At 39.8% G+C, this 20280-nt stretch overlaps 1 protein-coding gene across 1 annotated transcript in view; it reads right to left on the bottom strand.

The window, feature by feature from the left end:
- stxbp1b (syntaxin binding protein 1b) overlaps positions 1–19057 on the bottom strand; it is a 28077-nt gene extending 9020 nt beyond the window's left edge. Inside the window, exons 1-9 of the mRNA XM_086169914.1 lie at positions 18967–19057; positions 7757–7806; positions 7604–7685; positions 6943–7019; positions 6729–6807; positions 5648–5751; positions 2654–2802; positions 1863–1947; positions 1580–1710 (exon numbers count right to left, since the gene is read on the bottom strand). Of these exons, the coding sequence (XP_086026040.1) occupies positions 1580–1710; positions 1863–1947; positions 2654–2802; positions 5648–5751; positions 6729–6807; positions 6943–7019; positions 7604–7685; positions 7757–7806; positions 18967–19003 (794 nt within the window). The 5' untranslated portion in view covers positions 19004–19057. The remainder of the gene's footprint in view (positions 1–1579; positions 1711–1862; positions 1948–2653; positions 2803–5647; positions 5752–6728; positions 6808–6942; positions 7020–7603; positions 7686–7756; positions 7807–18966) is intronic.
- Positions 19058–20280: the final 1223 nt, after the last annotated feature.

Genomic DNA, 20280 nt, shown 5'->3' with positions numbered 1-20280 from the left:
GTTCGATCGGCAGCCTGGGGCTCTGAGTGACGGGGTGGACAGTCGCCAAGAGGTGGCAGATCGGAGGGGACGGGTAGGGACATGTGGCTTGACCATAACTTGGAGATAAGATGGGGCTGTCCCATTCACTGCCCGGTAGGCCAGCACTTGGGACTTGAACTTAATGCGGGCGGCTACCGGGAGCCAGTGTAGGGAGATAAGAAGGGGTGTTGTGTGAGACAATAACAAAAGGCCTTCCTCTGTGGAGACTGCATGTAAGTTGGGGGTACATTGGAATTGTATGTTTCTATATTTGGCCCTATGATGGTGGCGGGTCTGGAGTGTACCCCGCCTCTTGCCCAGCGACAGATGGGATATCGCCAGTCGTCTCGAGGACACGGCGATGCACGGTATGCTCGAGTGCGACCAGCGGGAGGGATAACGAAAAGACAGCACGCCATCGGTGAGAAGAATTCTCCATCCGCAATGTTTTTAATACCCACACAGACCGCCGCTGACTACCGCACCGCCTGTGTCTCATTCTTAGAACATTATCACCAGCTCATACGCCTTTTCCATTTTTATCATTGTGTGAAACAGGGCTCTGCACTGTCCTCTAGTGGATGTCAGTTGCTTAACAGCCAAAGCATTCGTGGGAAGTATTGTGGGAATACACAGTATGTGGGTATATTTGACAAAGTTTGAAAAGGACGTCCCTATTTAAGTACGCAACATGAGCATAAATAGGACCTGAGCGGTATAGATAGTGGATGAATGAATGAATGAATGAGTGAATGTATACATTTGCCTAGGCTTGTCTTCTTTTTCGACCTCATTTCCTGTTGTGATTGCACAATAAATACATCTGAATTGAATCTGAGGAACTTTTGAAAGGTAATTACTAGTAAAGATTGAAACTGAGAGTATTATTTCTGTTAAACAAAGGGTTGTTGAGCCTCCCCGGGACCATCCTGAAATATTTAATTTCAGTTGCAGAGCATGTTTCCGCTATCAGAATGTCAGATCGAATATCCTGCGCTCTACGACAACACCAACAAATTGACCGTTGAGGGAATCGGAATACTGGAAATTGAGCAAAATGAACACTGATATGTGCAGGATAATGAAGGACGGTGTGTTTAATTAGAATTTTTGCCTCCTGACAAAAGTGGTTGACGTCGTAGCAAGATCTTTGTTGATTTTGGACCGGCAGTTTGTTCGTTTGCCTTTGTTAGCTGAATCCCCCTTTGATAAGGCTTGTTATTTCTGACAGTCAGCTGTGACGTAACGTCCGCGTTCGTCGTCCTTGACAACGGAGAGTTCTAAAAATAAGATGCAACGTTATTATTACTGATTGGTGAACAGGGGGGTGACCTGGTTCGTCCTCTATCTGCCTAGATGTTTATCCAGCATGGATGATAAATGAATCAATACAGATCGGAAATGAATCTGTAAAACGACCTGATGCAGCACTTCCAGCTTACGCTCTTTTAAAAGCGTAAATTGTGTCAAATGAAAATATTTATTGTTTCTTCAAAGTCTGTTTACAGAAATGTTGCTTGTGTCCTCATAGAACTCCCGTCCCTTGGGTTTTTTTTACCTGTAGACGTCATTCTCTATCCCCAGCAGGTCGTAGGCCATGGCCTGCAGCGTGAGTTCGTGCAGGATAGGTGACACGGGATCAAACCCTCGGTCCAGGATGATCATTTGAGAGCGGGACTTATCCGGACCCTGGGGGAATAAGACACCAACAGCAACCAAATGCATCCTATGAGATTTTAAGAACAATTCTAATATGACATGGGTTTAAAGTTGCATTTTGTCAACTCATATGTACTAAAAAGCACAACACTCTACTTTGGACATTAGGTTTGGACTCCTACCTCTCCCATGGTAGGGTCATCGGCCTTGTAGCCGTCCAACTTCTCCTGAAGCATCTGGGCCAGGACCGCACAGTCTTTGTACTCCCTTGAGCAAAAAAAAACACACACTCACACGTCTCACTCCAAATGGGAAGTGAAATTGAACAAAACAGCTCCCAGCACTCCACTGCTATTTAATCATAAATTAACCTCAACTTAGATCTTTAGAGCAGATGTTATTATTCAATGTCGCACTCATCTTAGTTTAGTTAATTTTATCAGCACAGAAAAGGAGAGAGAGAATAATAATAATACAAAAATACACATGTTTTTTTGTATAAAATCAAAGTCAGCTTTATCGTCAATTTCTCCGCATGTACATGGGAATCGAGATGACGTTTCTCACAATCCCAAGATAAGTATAAAGTGCAGTTTGGGTTTGCAGTTGTGAGTCAGCAGCTGAAGAGCAGCGGACTGAGCGTGCAGTACTTGGGCGGCCAGGAAATGTAACTCAACCAATAGAAGAAATCCGTAAAACAGTACAAACCAAGAGCCACATTTTGGGATTTCAATGTTAACGAATTGTCATGATTTCTATTTACTGCCGCACATTATGCAGATCCCGTCATCACTTGCCGCTTTAAAAACAGACATTTCAAGCAACGCCGATGCTTCTACTAAAGCAGGTTTTTCCACGTGGTTTTTCTTCAATGATTTCTGAGTGGGGGGGGGGGGTGTTGACAAACTGCGCTATTATTACAGCACAGCCTGATGCGAAGGCGATGCACGCTCCATTAACGGAGGCCCCTCACCCTCTGTATCGGACCCCGGGGTACTCTTTGAGAGTGGCACAGAGGGTGGCGATCTGCTCGGCGCAGGCCTCCAGCATGTTGTTCTTGACGTCAGACTTGAAGGGGCTGTAGAAGTCCTGAAAGGCATCCACTCGGTCAAGGGAGAAGACCTGGACGCAAAGAAACAGCAGATAAGTCCTGTTTAGTAACCCAACCTTCACTAGTCCCCTGAATAACATATGATATTGTGAATATTATATCACACTTAGAATGTCTGTCATATCATATATTTGATATGATATTTGATTTATCATATAATGATATAAAATCTGATCCATGATCCATGTGAGTAATCGATCACAGCCAGATATTTAGATTCCTTTTTATGTTTTTATGATAATCTGCTGGTCATTTCTAGACAGTGTTGTTGAGCGAGACACTGAACCCCTAACTGCTCATGGTTAATCCATGATGGGTTAATTGCAGAGAATGAATGGGATTAATCAAGGATAAATTATTATCATTATTATTATTATTATTATTATTATTATTATTATTATTATTATTGTTGTTGTTGTTGTTATTGTTATTATTATTATCATTATCATATTATTGTCGTTATTTTTTCCTGGTGACTTCTTGTAGCCATGGACATTCATATCACATTTCAAAAACACTTATGTGATTTGCTGAGTCAAAATATGATTTGAAAATTGGCAAAAAAAATGACTCGTAACAATTAGAATTAGTGTTACTTGAAGGGGAAGACTAAGTTGAGAGCTTTATCTAAATACACCTTCACAGAGACCCCTATCCCACACCAGGGATTCTCATTTTTCTCTGTAATCTCTCATTTCGTTGATATTCACTTCACGGGCTCAGGGTTCAGTTTAACAAAGGTTAAATGGAATATCCTGAAAACTATAAAAGTAGATCAGTAGCTCAACGAGAAAACAGAGGTGCAGGGAAAGTGAAACTCAAATGCATTTGATCCAGTTTGCCTACAACCCTTAAGATTTTCATTAATCCAAAAAAAAAAATTGTAATCCCAGATAATCCCAGAAAAGTTAAAGTCTGCATGGCCATTTGGAGAAAGTGTAGGAAAAAAGGTTAAAACATGGAGTCATTGGAGTTTGACCCCTTAGAGGTTTGTCTTTAGATCCTTATTCAGCCTCTGAATATATTATCTTTTCTATACTTCAAAAAGATTATTGCTGGAGTCGACGGAATTACAGATTATTCTATTGTTCCACGGATCCTGCCAACAGGCCCAGTGTTTCCATACTACAGCATGACATGATACTGCGACCTCCATCAACAGGAACGCAGAGTTTACATTGGCTCCAGTAAGATATTCAGCCAGTATAATCCTGTTTTAATGCTGCTGCATTTAAATATTTAGATTTTTTTGCATGCTTTTTGTTGTTGTTTCTGTGACAGAATAGAAACATGCCACTTTGTGTCACAATCTGGAATAAATGATGGTTTCGGCAGTCGTCGCTGTTGACATGAACTTGTTTTATAGGTCTTACATCGAATCCTTTTTCACACGCATGCACTTACTGGTAAACACATACACACACATGCACCCATCTGTTCCCGACCTCCATCACATGATAACAATCCCTGGGCTTTCTCTTGTCGCGGATCTTATCTACGCTCCAATTGGCTGCAGAGTATGAGCATTGCTTCCAGCAGCCATTGAGGTGAGGGGATGAGTCTGGGGCCGCTGTGACGTGATTATGTCCCCTCGGGATTAAAACCCCGGGACAACGGCAGAGGATTGAAGGGCTGATACCACGCTCACAGTCAGCCTTGTTCTGCCCTTTGCCGTCACTCTGTCCTGACCAAAAAAGTTCCCATATGGCAGGAAGGGCGGGGGGGTGGGGAGGGTCAAAGAGTAAACCCATGGAACATATTGCTTCTGTGCAGAAAATAAACCAACTATCGCAAAAAAAAAAAATTAAAAAAGAAAAAAAAAGAAAAATAATATATATATATATATATATATACACTGCTCAAAAAAATAAATGGAACACTTAAAAAACACATCCTAGATCTAAATGAATGAAATATTCTTATGAAATACTTTGCTCTTTACACAGTTGAATGTGCTGACAACAACAAAATCACACAAAAATGATCAATGGAAATCAATTGTATCAACCCATGGAGGTCTGATTAGGAATCACACTCAAAATTAAAGTGTAAAAACAAACTCCAGGCTGATCCAACTTTGATGTAATGTCCTTAAAACAAGTCAAAATGAATCTGTGTTGCTTCCTGAGTGGACACTATGATTTCACAGATGTGTGATTGACTTGGAGTTACATTGTGTTGTTCAAGTGTTCCCTTTATTTTTTTTGAGCAGTATATATACATATATGTATAAAAGAATAAATAACACAGTTTAACGACATAACAGCCTCATCAAAGTGATACAAACCTAAGGGGAAATTAAAAAAAACAACAATATACCATAATGATGGGAAGTCAATGTCCCTTTAAGATTAGTTGTATAAACATGTGTGTTTATGGCTAATGGGGTAAAAACAGAACATGGACTTTCCAAGGCTTTTTGGATGCAAGGTGGTCCACACTGCACCTGCCATTGGGCTCGAGTGAGAAACTCACAGAAATGAGTAAGTAGAGTTTTTTTCTTTTTTCTTTTTTTTTGACAGAACCATAAACTGCCAATGCAAGCACTGATGAATAATTCAGAGTTCAGCCACACTGTGCTTTATTATATGTCAGTGTTTCAGCTGTAGGTTTGCTGCGTTGATCCTTTAGTGTTTCTGACAGTCTGCGGGAAGTTACTAGCATTAAATCTGAAAGGTAATGTTTCAGCTTTCCACATGTCCTTAACTGATTTAATGGATTCTGGCTGTGTATTGACTGTGGAATTCACATGACATTGATGGATTAAAAAAAAAAAAAAAAAAAAATTATATTTTTCACACTCTTCAAGATGACCCCTCTGTTCCAATCTGAAGCAGATGTGATATATGGTCTTACTTGAGATTCGTAGGGCAGAAAGGCGACGTGGATCTCAGTCAAGGCCTTCATGGCTTTGGAGGCGCGGGATTTGGTCAATAAGCCAAACAAAGAGTCTGGGATTGCTGCAGACAAACAGGTAAAAACTAATTTCAGGCAGCATAATGTCAGAATTGTTTTTTTCTCAATGTTCTGTCATGTTTGGAGGGTTTGGAATGCATTTGTAAAGCTGCGCATCATAGACTGGAAAAAAAAATAGAATAAGCTCGCGTTTAGAGATTTTAAACGTTGACTGGAGAACGTTATATTTGTGACATTTCATTTGAAATTTCAGACATATTTCAAACACTGTGAACATGTTTAAAGATCAAGCAAAAAACATCAGTGAGTAAAAAGTTACCAACTTAACCAATAATTTCTGTTAAAACTTATTTCAAACAAATTTCCTCTATGCTTTGTCTGTTAGCTTTCTAACATTTTATTGTTTTATTTTCATACTATTATTTTATTTTATGGTCTTCTTATTTGAATTCATGTACTTTGTCTGGGGTTACTCTGATAAAGATCATTGAAAGTGTTGAGAAAAGTCACATATCGATATAGTAGAATATTTGTGTTTATTATTAAGAATATCATAAAATCAGTCAGCAAAAATGTTCTTGAGGTATCTGATTAACCAATAATTTCTGTTAAAACTTATTTCAAACAAATGTCCTCTATGCTTTGTCTATTAGCTTTCTTAGATTTTATTATTTTATTTTCATACTATTTTATAGTTTTTGTTATTTTGTTTTATGGCCTTCTTATTTTAATTCATGTACTTGTCTGGGGTTACTTTGTCTGATAAAGATCATTGAAAGTGTTGAGAAAAGTCACATATCAATATAGTAGAATATTTGTGTTTATTATTAAGAATATCATAAAATCAGTCAGCAAAAATGTTCTTGAGGTATCTGATTAAAGTAAAGAACATCATCGTCCCGCTGTTACAGCAGGATCATTATTGGCCTTCAGCCTCTTCTCATGTCAAATCGCTCTTTGTGTGCGTCCCTAGATTAATGCGAGGGGGTTTATATATCAACCGTTGTTTGAAATAACTTACTGTCAGTAAAGAAGACATGGGCGGCTCTGTACCTTGGAGCCCGCGGGTCCCTGAAGTCATCAATGAGACCCTCAACAGACTGAGGGGGGGGACGGAGAACAGGGAGTTGAATTCCACAAACACTAAATTATAGCTTGGACTACTTGGACGACACTACTGAGCATAAACAAACGGCAAAATCGACAAATGAGATGATCTGTGTAGGCCGTTCTACCTCATCTGAGGGTGTGATCAGATAGATGGCCTCCATGCTGGGCAGGGGCTCGCGCCGCTTGCTGATGTCTTCTACAACTGGTCAACCAAGGAACAAAGAAATTGATGAGAATCGGGGTTTTGGAAGAACCCAAAATGCATCTTTCGAAATGATACCTCATGCCAGATGTTCCTGTGATTTCTGTGGTATACCATGTTCATACAATACTCTAGTGCCCCTGTAACACTTTGCGCCAAAGTGCGCCACAGAAGCTTGGAAATGCACGCACGTTACGTTTTACGATGAAATCCCATAAAAAGGAGCATAAATCCACTTTAAACATGCACTCTTTTGTCGATTCTGGTCAACTCAAAACTCAGAGAACATGACCTTTTCTGCGCATAAGTGGTGATATACTGTCACTGAGTACTTTTTTGTTAATGACACATATTTAGATATGGTGCTTCAGTGCTTGCTTGGAATGTTGGTATTCTACTTGATTATTTCTATTTTAAACCACAATTTGCTTTTTTGGGGGTTTGGAGTTCAAGGTTTAATGCGATACCTGCGTACATTTCATCCGACTGTATCCCCCTTTGCATATCACTTCCTTGCAGCCATTGCTATGAGTCGTCCGCCTCTCATTCCCCACTAAACTAAAGCGAGGTGACTCTTTACTCACTGGTGATTCCTTCCGACATGATGTCTGTCATCTTGCAGCAGGACGAGATCATCCTCATGCTCAGCTTGTCCACAACCAGCACCTGCCCAAACACAACTCAGGGTTCAAGTAGTCCACTAAAAGCAACAGAGAATAGGAAGTGCGACGCCGTACCTTCCACTTTCCTTTTTCTCTTGCTTTCTTGATGACATTGTTCATTATCTCTGTAAAGATATGCGTATTAGTTCAGCGTACATTATCATGCGTACATTATCTCCATCTTCACATTGTCTAGAATTGTATGACGTTCATTCATTCATTCCTGTCACATAAATTCCCCCTTAAATGAATTTAATTGCATCTCGGTCAGTGGGCTCCAAGGACATTTCCCTTTGTTCTAACACACTTCGTTCTGACTTGAAAGTGAATCTTCTTGTATGAGAGCTGAAACTTAATTAAGATGTAAAACAAAATGCAATGACTACAATAGGAATTATCAGTGACTGACCTGGAATGTATGTATAGTACATGTGGAGAAATTGACAATAAAGCTGACTTTGAACTTTGACCTTTGGAATAAGTTGGCTGAGTTGGCCATGCCTCCCTGTGGACCATCTGGATGTCACTCTTTTGTTATGTGCAGCAATTTTACGCATTCACCAAGGTTGGGCGTATTTTAATGATGGATGGCGCTTCAATTGCTTTGTTTGAGGCCTTGGTTTTTAGGATTCCTCTCAGTGTTGAGGCACTGGAGTGAGCGCAGTAATGTGATTGGCCGCTATCGCCTCTCCCATTTTCCCTCTTTCTTTGATACAACATGCAGCGTCCCTCTGAAGGGACAGTTCGGACACAAACATCCATGTTTGTCTGCAGACCACATAAACATGCGGCTGCATGTTGAGGGGCCAGAAGGCCCCTGGTTCAATTCTTGCTGTTTGCATGTTCTCCCCATGTTTGCACGGGCTCTCCAGTTTCCTCCCACAGTCCGGAAACATGCAGTCGGTTCATTGGAGGCCCAATATAATTCTGTAATACTTCTACTAAACAGGATTGGCGAGATCTGTGAATGACCAAGTTGTTTATCAACAGTTGTATATCTCTACATGAAGTGTGAATGAGTGGGTGAATGGTTGTACATCTCTAAATGCGGCGCTGTGCGACCAACTGGCCGGGGGGGAACCCTGCCTCTCATCCAATGACAGCTGGGATAGGAAACAGCAGTAATGATAATGGATGAGTGAATAGATAGATGGATGGATGGATGGATGGATGGATGGATGGATGGATGGATGGATGGATAGATGGATAGATGGATAGATAGATAGATAGATAGATAGATAGATAGATATTGAATATATTTTATACATATATACATCATAATTTCTGAACTATTAGCCAATACTTTTTTCACACTTCTTCAACACTGCGGCTTAAACAATGATGCGTCAAATTTATGGATTTTTATGGGCTAGCAAGCTTTACTCGTCACGTTTTAGCCTCGTCACATTGGACCGATCAAACTACATATAGACACAGTAGAACACGCATGTGGTTTATACATGTGGCATTGGGAACGACGACAAAAGAGAGACTACTGACGTGAGTGACAGGGATTCTTAGACTGTTTTAATTGTGACACTGAGGAAGACGACTTCAGTGGTTCCAGTGCGCAGGACAAAGATGAAGACAGCAATAAATGACTTTTCCTGGTAGGCTACTGTATTTTTTAGTAGGCGCTGTTCGGAAATAAGCATTTACGGTATGTATCTAATTAAAAGTATTTCTATGCAACGTGTTTCTGTGCAGAAAAACTCATGTTACAAATGGATAGTTACGGGTTATGGACAAGTGCCTATATACATTCTTTTCTTTTCAAATGTATTGGGTGCGGCTTATATTCAGGTGTGCTCAATAGTCCTGGTTAATAGTTATGATATATATACATTTATAAATGTATATATGTGTGTGTGTGTGTGTGTGTGGGTGTATAAGTGTATATGTATAGATATATGAATGCATGTATACGATATATGTATGTGTATCTACTGTAAATGTATGCATACATACATATATATATATATATATATATATATATATATATATATATATATATATACATATTTCCATCCATTCATTCATCCATCCATCCATCATCTGCTGGGAATGCGCAGGGGGTACACCCTAGACTGGTCACAAGTTAATCACAGGGCCACGTATACAGACATACGACCATTTTGCATGCATGTACACGCACACATATATATGTAGGATGTAGGAGCAACTACATGTTTTTTCAAAAATAAAAATAAATACAATATATGAGCATTGTTACAAGGGCTGGAGGGTAGGGGTTATTCTATACATAACTACCAACTGTTGCTGAAAATTGTATGTCTGTAAAGTAGTAAGCTATTGTGGTAGCAGGATAACCAGGCAGGATATGCAAATCTAGATATTTGGCAAGTTTCAAACAAACAAGACTTTAACTTTCCCAGGTTTTATTGTCTCCCTCCGATATATTCAATCTTGTTTGCTGGCAAAAAAGCTGGGAATTGTCCTGAAAATACCCAGAATGTTTTCACTTCACCAGGTAGAAGTTTCTTGTCACGGCGACCTTTGCATTCTCAGAGGAATTAAAGATACCATACACATATCAACATAAAATGGCAATTAAAATTAAAACAACTTAATTATGTAAGTCATGTTAATGATGGGCTATATGTAGCTATGTATCCACTTTCTTTTAGTCAGCTCGGGCCGTAATCAAGACATTAAAATTGTTCGGAAAATAGAGCAAAAAGTACCTTTAGTAAGTGAATCTTACTCTGCATAGGCTTGTTTTCAAAAGTATTAGTTTTAACACTTCAGAAATTTTTGAACACCAATTGCATGTAATCCAGGTAATCCTTTGTCATATTATTGGCAGGATTAATAGATCAAATGTGTGTGTTTATTATTTTCTTCCACCTCCTATGGGGAGTTCTCTATAAATATATATCTATTACTGTATCCTTTCATTCATTCATTCGTTCATCCATTCATTCTCTATAATGCTTATCCTGCAGTCAGGGTCTCTGGGGGTCTGGAGCCGATCCCAGCTGTCATTGCATAAGAAGGAAGGATTCACCCTGGATCGGTTGCCGGCCGATCACCACATATAGAAACATAGAATAATTCACTCTGTCATTCCCTCATTTGGGGTCTTCAAAGAGTCACTCAGGGCAGCGGAGTGGTGAAACAACATATGAATTACATTTTTTGTCTTCCCATATGTTTGGCATTTAACTTGAAATTCAGTCATTCAGTCATTTATTCATGATCTTCTATACCATAGGTGTCAAACTCTGGCCCGCGGGCCAAATTTGGCCCGCACTGTAATTATATTAGGCCCGCAAAGCCATACCAAATGACTATTAGAGCTAGCCCGCCAGTATAATCTACAGTGCATGTACTGCTTATTCTACAAATCACAGAATTTTCTGCAGGTGTTTTGGCACAAAAATCACAACAGGACCCATAAACACCTTCTCCTCTGTTTACAGTAGTCATAGCGACCTTATGCTAATACTGGTACCCTGCTTCTTAGGCAGAAAACAGGATTTTGCATGTGTGCAATATTAAGTTATATACTGTATAGTATTAAGCTATGCTTGTTCCATATTTCGTTTTTCAGAAAAATTTGTTTGGGTTCATTGTAATATCTGGGGGAAGATTTGTTTTCAATAAATATCAATGTTGGGGGTTTACCCTGGACCCGTCACCAGTCAATCAAAGGCCTTACATACAAACGTTTACTCGCTCATACTCACATCATGTAGAGATATGAAAAAAAAACAATAAACATCCTGCATGTTTTTGGCCTTTGGGAGGAAACCGGGGAGCCCACAGCAACCAAAGGTGTCAAACTATTCACTCTCTTGTTGCAAGGTGGAAGCGCCAACCACTGCGTCACCGGGCCGCCTTAATCATTACGTTAGAATTATCCTTTTTTTTTGTCTACTATCTTTTTTCTAAGCTATGTTTTTTAGCATTGTTTATTGGCACTCTTGCACTGTGATGCACAATGTATATGTTCATACACTTGTTATATAATATCCCACTCCATTAGCATTTGTGATGTTATGAATCAAGTAGTTCCGCCTTTTTAAACGAGACATCCAATAGGCTCACGGAAGAGTTTCCCTCTTGGTGGTCATGAGTCGTGTCCCAGTTTCTCTCGCTGGGGGTTTAAGCATCCAGCCCAGGGAGGGATGGGCCCTCTGCAATCAGTGCCACTAATCTGCTCACAATCCTCTTAGCCTGCAGAGCCTTCCACCCCACCCCTTGCCCCACCCTGCCGTTCTATTTCCGTTTTCTGTGTCAGCGGATGTGACGCCGCGGCAAAACAACAACATTCATGCAAAGATTGAAAACACGGGCGTGAACTTGTCTGAAGTGATGCTGGGAAATGGTGCAGTGACCGTTCATCCAATTAGGCCCCCGGGATTACGTGTCTGCGGAAAGCAGTGGACGACAATCCGGGGGCTCGAAACCGGCAGAACTAAGTGGATAAAATAACTGATTTGATTCATCTCTTTATTTAAAAAAAAAGTTTTGATATCAGAAACAATTTCCTGGATTATTTTTCCGATGCTTTTGTTTTTAAAAACCATTAATGCTCATATATCAACGTAGCCGGGTAGCTTCAGGACGAGGGATAGATTCCAAGAGTGGTTTTCTGCTGCAGATATGATAATATTGTGGCATCTGCTTAGGAATAACAAAAATTAAATTCAAAAATCTTCAATTCCCAATTTTCTCCCAAAAAACTCTATCTTGAATTTCTTGCTCATTTTTGCTTAATTTCTGTGCAATTTTCAGATAAAAACTTCAGTGTGTCTTGCTCTATCTTAGGTAGATTAATGATTCCTTGTACTTCTTGTTCACTTTAAAATGACTTGACTCTTGTTTTCAGGTAAATTATTACCGTTTTCTGACATTTTGTGTCCGTTTATCTCAGCTTCTGCTTCGTGTTCAGCTGCACCTGTGCGTTCTACAGCAGAGGGAATGTGATTTAAAGCCACGTCAATCTCATCCATCTCTATCTCGTCACCTGTCATTTATAGCGAGCCCTAGTTTGTGTACAGCACCATCGGTCTTTTCTACAACACCATTTATCTGGTCTTACAGTACAGTGGGGCAAGAAAGTATTTAGTCAGTCACCAATTGTGCAAAACATCCCACTTAAAAAGATGAGAGAGGCCTGTAATTTTTCATCATAGGTACACTTTAACTATGAGAGACAAAATGAGAAAAGAAATCAAGAAAAATCACATGAATTAATTTGCAAATTATGGCGGAAGTATTTGGTCACGAACAAAAGTTCATCTCAATACTTTGTTATATACCCTTTGTTGGCAATGACAGGGGTCAAACATTTTCTGTAAGTCTTCAGAAGGTTTTCACACACTGTTGCTGGATTTTTGGCCCATTCCTCCATGCAGATCTCCTCTAGAGCAGTGATGTTTTTGGTGCTGTCGCTTAGCAACACAGACCTTCAACTCCCTCCAAAGATTTTCTATGGGATTGAGCTCTGAGGACTGGCTAGGCCACTCCAGGACCTTGAAATGCTTCTTACGAAGCCACTCCTTCGCTGCCCGGGCGGTGTGTTTGGGATCATTATTGTGCTGAAAGACCCAGCCACGATCCATCTTCACCGCCCTCGCTGATGGAAGGAGGTTTTCACTCAAAATCTCACAATACATGACCCTATTCTTTCTTTCCTTTACACAGATCAGTCGCCCTGGTCCCTCTGCAGAAAAACAGCGCAAAAGCATGATGTTTCCACCACCATGCTTCACAGTAGGTACAGTGTTATTTGGATGCAACTTCGCATTCTTTCAAAACACGACAAGTTGACTTTGTACCAAAAAGTTCTATTTTGGTTTCATCTGACCATAGGACATTCTCCCAATCCTCTCCTGGATCATCCAAATGCTCTCTTCAGCAAACTTCAGACTGGACATGCACTGGCTTAAGCAGGGGGACACGTCTGGCACTGCAGGATTTGATTCCCTGGCGGTGTAGTGTGCTACTTATAGTAGCCTTTGTAACTTTGGTCCCAGCTCTCTGCAGGTCATTCCCTTGGTCCCTCCGTGTGCTTCTGGGATTTTTGCTCACCGTCCTTGTGATCATTTTGACCCCACGAGGTGAGACCTTGCGTTGAGCCCCAGATCGAGGGAGATTATCAATGGTCTTGTATGTCTTCCATTTTCTAATAATTGCTCCCACAGTTGACTTCTTCACATAAAAAAGCCGCTTAACTATGGGAGATTCAGTCTTCCCAGTGTGGTGCAGGTCTACAATTTTGTTTTTGGTGTTCTTTAACAGCTCTTTAGTCTTGGCCATAGTGGAGTTTGGAGTGTGGCTGTTTGAGGTTGTGGACAGTTTTTATTTTATACTGACAACCAGTTCAAACAGGTGCCATTAATACAGGTAACATGTAGAGGATAGAGGAGCCTCTTAAAGAAGAAGTTACAGGTCTGTGAGAGCCAGAAGTCTTGCTTGTTCGTAGGTAACCAAATACTTACTTTACAGAGAAATCTACCAATTAATTCGTTAAAAAATCCTACAATGTGATTTCCTGGATTCTTTCCCCCCATTCTGTCTCTCATAGTTGAAGTGTATCTATGATGAAAGTTACAGGTCTCTCTCATCTTTTTAAGTGGGAGAACTTGCACAATTGGTGGCTGACTAAATAATTTTTTTTGCCCCTCTATATGTGGCATCTATCTTTACTGTCTATTACAGCATCTGGTTTCATGTCTGCATCCATCTGGCGTAAAGCAGCATCAATCCCATCAAGAAACAACATGTATTTCATCAAAAGCTCTAAACTAGTCTACAGTCACTCTGGTTTGAATGTAGCCCGTTTATAACATTTCTAGCACTGACAATTGTTGCAGCATGTTCTTTATGTATAATGACACCTTTTTTCATCTTTGGCATCGTCAGTTTTGTCTCTTGCAGCATCGATCTCCATTTTCTCTCATCTATAACCACATCTGTCTATACACTTGCTTGTCTTTGGCAGCATCTATTCCATGTAAAGCAGAGTGTGTCTATTCCATGGCAGCTCTTTGTACTTAGAAGTTAGGGTCAACGGTTCAGAGTAATGGCAAGTGTGGAAAAGAGATGAAAAAATACGTTCAAGAAGGTTGGAACGGTTGGAGAAAAAGGTCTGGGGTAATGTGTGATAAAAAAGGATCATCCGGAATGAAGGGAAAGGTATACAAGACAGCGGTGGGACCAGTGATGCTGTTCAGTCCACAGCACTGAGGAAAAGACAGGAAACAGAGCTGGAGGTAGCAGAGATAAAGATGTTGAGGTTCTTTTTGGGAGAGACGAGGATGGACGGGATCGGGAATGAGTTCATCACGGTAGATACTTTGGAGATAAAGTCAGAGAAGCCAGACGGAGATGGTTCGGTCATGTACAGAGGAGGGGTGGCGAATAGATCGGGAGGCGGATGCTGTTTTTCTGAACTTCCAGGCAGGGGGCCTTCGGGAGGACTAATACGATTTATTGACGTAGTGAAAGAGAACATGAAGTTAGATGGTGTGAGAGAAAGGGCTTAGATGGAGAAAGTCGATTCCCTGGGACGACCAGCGAAGGGGAAAAGAAAAAGAGCAGCTCTATACCAAATTCACCATAAAACTAAGAATAATATCTGTCTTTATGAAAACAAAATGAAGGTGCACAGCAGCAACATTAGTCCGATAGTCAGCTCCGGTTCTTGTGAGAGAACAGAGTCCACGTCTGAGCCGGGCAGTTATGTCACCGATATGCCAGACCATCTGTGTAAGAGTGTAACGAGGATCACGGATCGTTCTGCCGCTGATCCAGAAGCAAAAGTCATTACTGTTGCGTGTCAAAATCTGTGTGAAAGGCACAGACGGAGCGGCTCATGATGTTTGTGTGTGTGTGTGTGTGTGTGTGTGTGTGTGGGAGCTAACAAGCTCTCTGCTCAGCCCTTGTTCTCCTGCTCTTTTGTTACCAGTTCATCTGTTCACTTTTCCTGCTTCTCCTAATTTAAGGATTTTGTTGATTAAATTGTTTTCACCAAGGCTTTGTTGGATTATATTTACTTGACATGCTTGTGGTGGTAAATAAACATGGAAAATAACCTGATGCTGTCACCGTTCGGTCTGCTCAACTCACGACCGCCACTCGTAACTGGACTCACGGCTGCTGCTCATCACTGGATGAACAGCTTGCAGACATTAACTAGTCCCACTAGTTAATGCAGACATTAACTAGTGGGACTTCAGTCCCACTAGTTAATGTTCAACTCGCTTGTCTGTCTCTCTTTCTTTTTTCTGTCTTTTCTCCGCCAGTGACAGGATGCCTTCCCTGCAAAGCAATACCCTCTAGCCATTCACCTGCCCGGCCTCCTGGTCCCGACCTTGCCTGTCTTCGAGTCCCCTGCCCCCGTCAGTACTCTTCTATTTCAAAAATATCACCTGCCGCCAGAACCTCTGTAATGCGAACTCTCTCTTTGCTGTTTGCAGAGACTTGATTTTGCATTTGGATCCGTACAACCCCCCCAACAGTCACAGGTACAGCACATCCAAATTTTCCACAATATGCACACAACTTTCACCGGTATTACCATAGAAGCGCTGCATACACAATGTGATAGAAATCATTTCTGGAAAATAAGAGTCATCAAATGAATAATAAAGCTCTTGATCTTTCCTGAGGTATATTTGTGAAAAAGCTGTTTCGGAAAAAAGTGAAGTTGAAACAAATGAGTACCAATCAAGACATTAGAAACATCACGGATACTGTAGATCAGGGGCGTCAAGCTCAAATACACAGTGGGCCAAAATTCAAAACTGGGACAAAGTCGCGGGCCAACGTTGACATTTATTGAAAAAATCTTCCTCCAAATATAACAATGAACCTTTTCATATGGACCCAAACAAGTTTTGCTTAAAAACTAAACATGGAACAAGCATAGCTTAATACTATACAATATATAACTTAATATTGCACACATGCAAAATCCTGTTTTCTGCCTAAGAGGGAGAGTGCCAGTATGGTCGCTTTGACTACCGTCAACAGAGGAGAGGGCATTTATAGGTCCTGTTATGATTTTCGTGCCAAAACACCAGCAGAAAATTCTGGGATTTGTAGAATTAGCAATACATGCACTTTAGACTATACTGGCAGGCCAGCTCTAACAATGGCTGCAATGACAACCGGGATAGACGTTAAACCCTATGTTCTGCTCTTAATATCGGTTCATTTTTAGGGACCAAAATGTACTTGCAGAAATAATGTTGAGCCTTAATTGCTATCCACTTACTAGCTTCTGATGCCAGAGATTGTGCATGTAACATGGAATGTCACTGTCAACTTCTGACCAAGTCGATTTCAAAGATTCACTTCAAATCCACAACATTAGAATAATATTCTGGATTTGAATAGGCTTTCCGAGACCTTATAGAATCACACTTACCATTTGAGGAAAGAGGATGTACAACAAGACTGTGTATGTGTGTATGTCTACATGTATATACAGGACAGTCGCAGAAAATTAGAATATTGTGATAAAGTTCTTTACCTTCTGTAATGCAATTAAAAAAACAAAAATTACTTTTTCATGATATTCTAATATTTTGAGATAGGATTTTTGAGTTTTTTTAAGATGTAAGCCATAATCAGCAATATTAAAATAATAAAAGGCTTGCAATATTTCAGCTGATTTGTAATGAATCCAGAATGTATGACATTTTTGTTTTTGTAATTGCATTACAGAAGATAAAGAACTTTATCACAATATTCTAATTTTCTGAGACAGTCCTGTAGCTGTATAATAAGGCCAAAGCAACTAAGTGAAACAATTTATCTGTTTCACTTGTGTATATTGATTATTTCCTATCTTTATATATTACCACGTGCCACTTACTGCTCTTCCACTATGATTTAAGGTGATATATGTAATGTGCTGTGATCTAAAGAGATGAATCCGCTCGAACAGTGCGACACATCCGGATAAGCGATATTATCTTACTAATTCATCTTTCATGTCCCACCATGACCGAGTCTTCCTTGACCTAGTGAGGTCATCTGACATAACAGGGTCAGCAACATCAGCCAGCAGTTAGTTCTTAGCATCTGCTACCATTTAATCCATTAAAATCAACAATAGCCAGTATATAATATAATATAATATAATATAATATAATATAATATAATATTAATTATAGTAACACAGTACATAACAATTGCTCCTATGCCCGCAGTTTAACTATTCTACACATGCAGTATATATGAATATAGTTGGATTTTTTTTCACCAAATCTAAGCCGAAAAGCCAAAATACATATTATCTTGTTGGTTGTGTTCAAACATTAAATTTGTGTCGCTTGTTCCCCCCCTTTTTCTGTCCCTCTCTCGCTCTTTCTCTCTTTCTATCCTGACCAATTGAGACAGAAGGCCACCCACATCAAGTTTGGATCTGTCTGCGGTCACTGCACTGAGAAAAAAAGGCAGCATTTCTGCGCAGCTGTCGCCAGATGCTTGCTCATGGGGTCATGTTGGGTTTCTGTCAATAACCACAAAGAATGTGGTCCAAACTTACACTACACGGGAAGCGTCAGGACACATCTGTGTAGGGATTTGGCACCATATTAATAACTTTTTGGACAATTTGTTTCTAGATATGCGTGTATGAAATGTCAACGGGCGTGAAATTAAAGGCCCGAGGGGGAGATATATCATCACTGATGCTTTCTTTATCAACCACTGAGCGGGATGTTAGGTTGCTAGGAGACATTTTAGCCATGAATGGAAACTAAGTGTATTAATTGCTGAGGAAAGTGCCTTATTGATAACAAATTGAGTCCTCTGCTATGGCGCCGTAATAACAGGTACTGACCGCTGCGCCTGTGCACCAGGCGCTTAATCCCAAGAGACAGAGATTATCGGCACGGGGTTTAAACCCAAACAGCATCGAATGCTCTTGCAGTTTAAACATTTATCAATAACCGATCGATAAAGGACGCCAACTTTCACAGGACACCCTCAAACCACGGTGCATTCAATTATGCTCAAGTTGTGCAAAAAACAAAACAAAAAAAAACGCGCGCACATCCACTCCTAATGGGATAACCAACCGCGGGTGCGTTTGTGTCAAGCTATTTCACACGAAATAAACTAAAATAAAAATAAAAATGAGAAATGACGGACCGTCGTGCTTATGTTTTGCTTTATGCATCTTATCATTAAATAATTAAATGAGTCTGAAATAAATATCATGTCTTTGCATATGTTAATGAAACACACACACATTACAATAAACAAAAACAAAAATGAAAATATTTTTCTGAGGTTCTTACTCTCTCCAACAATGGCTTTTAGTCCAAGCGGTGCCATAGCGAGCAGTCAGTTGCGCGTCCACTGTTCTTCGGCGATTACCTGGCACTAATGTGCAATACCGTTATCGTCAACACGCACGGGAGGATCATTTCCGGCCGGATTTGATTAAAAATAGAAGCCTCAACGCCGATTATTTCTATATCTCATTTGTAATTGGATGAAAAGCACTTTATAAATTTCTGTCAATAATAATTATATAAATAATGATTACAATGTTATTATGATAATAGCACGATCCAGTAGAATGGAAACAACACTTGAAATGTTTGTTTCGTGATATGCTTTTATTTTGAAAATCAAAACGGAACACACAAACGGCTGGATTCCAGTACGCTTTACAGAGAAAGTCCCACGGCGATATTTTGCACCTTTTGACATTGCATGAATAAAATGTCGCATAATATGACTGGTCTTCCATTGAAAGGAGTTCTATTCAACTAATGTTTGATTCACATTTATTTGAATAAATACAAATAAATGTAATACATTTAAATACATTCACACTATCTATCTATCTATCTATCTATCTATCTATCTATCTATCTATCTATCTATCTATCTATCTATCTATCTATCTATCTATCTATCTATCCATCTATCGTCGATCAAAAAAAAAGTAAACTTCAAATTGGTCTAGGATTATACTAGTGATATGTTACACTAGTCAACCATTAGAGGGCAGAAGACGCGAAGAAACAGAATTTCAGCTCAACAAGTGAGAGTTGGGGGAGGAAGAAAAGGTTTCTCTTTTTGAAAGGAATGCACTTGCACTTTTTAAGGCTCCTGTAATTTGAAACTAGTTTGAGGCACAGATAATTGACATCATTTGACGTGTTTTAGATCTGATATCCAAATGACTACTGCGATAGGAGTAAGGGTTTCCATATGCTTTGTCTACTTTATCCAGTAAATCACGTGATGCACTCAAGAAAAATACAATTAAACTCAATTATTACTGAATATGTTTTAGATTTGAGTTCCATAAAAGTGGTTTTATATTAGATTTGTTGCATTTAAATGCTTTTCAAAGTTATGTTAAATAGAGATTGCTGTCAGTAAAGTAGCTTCAAACATAATAGAATTCAGCAAATAGTCAATTTTTTTTATTGTACAGCTGCACAATGGAGCGTATTATGTCTCCCACAATGGTGCAAATTGGATGGATAAATCAATAAGTACATTTTAACCAGTCAGCACACAAAAAGAGTACACAAATATAAAGCTGTTTGTATCTTATTATTTAATTATCCCCGGCCTGGCTGGAGTGATACGGT

Source organism: Fistularia commersonii, chromosome 22, assembly GCF_037954325.1.
Source record: "Fistularia commersonii isolate RoL2024-O1a breed Wild chromosome 22, RoL_Fcom_v1.0, whole genome shotgun sequence".
NCBI classification, from domain to species: Eukaryota; Metazoa; Chordata; class Actinopteri; order Syngnathiformes; family Fistulariidae; genus Fistularia; species Fistularia commersonii.
Note: the sequence above shows the minus strand (reverse complement) of the source record. Positions and strands in the feature narration are given on the sequence as shown.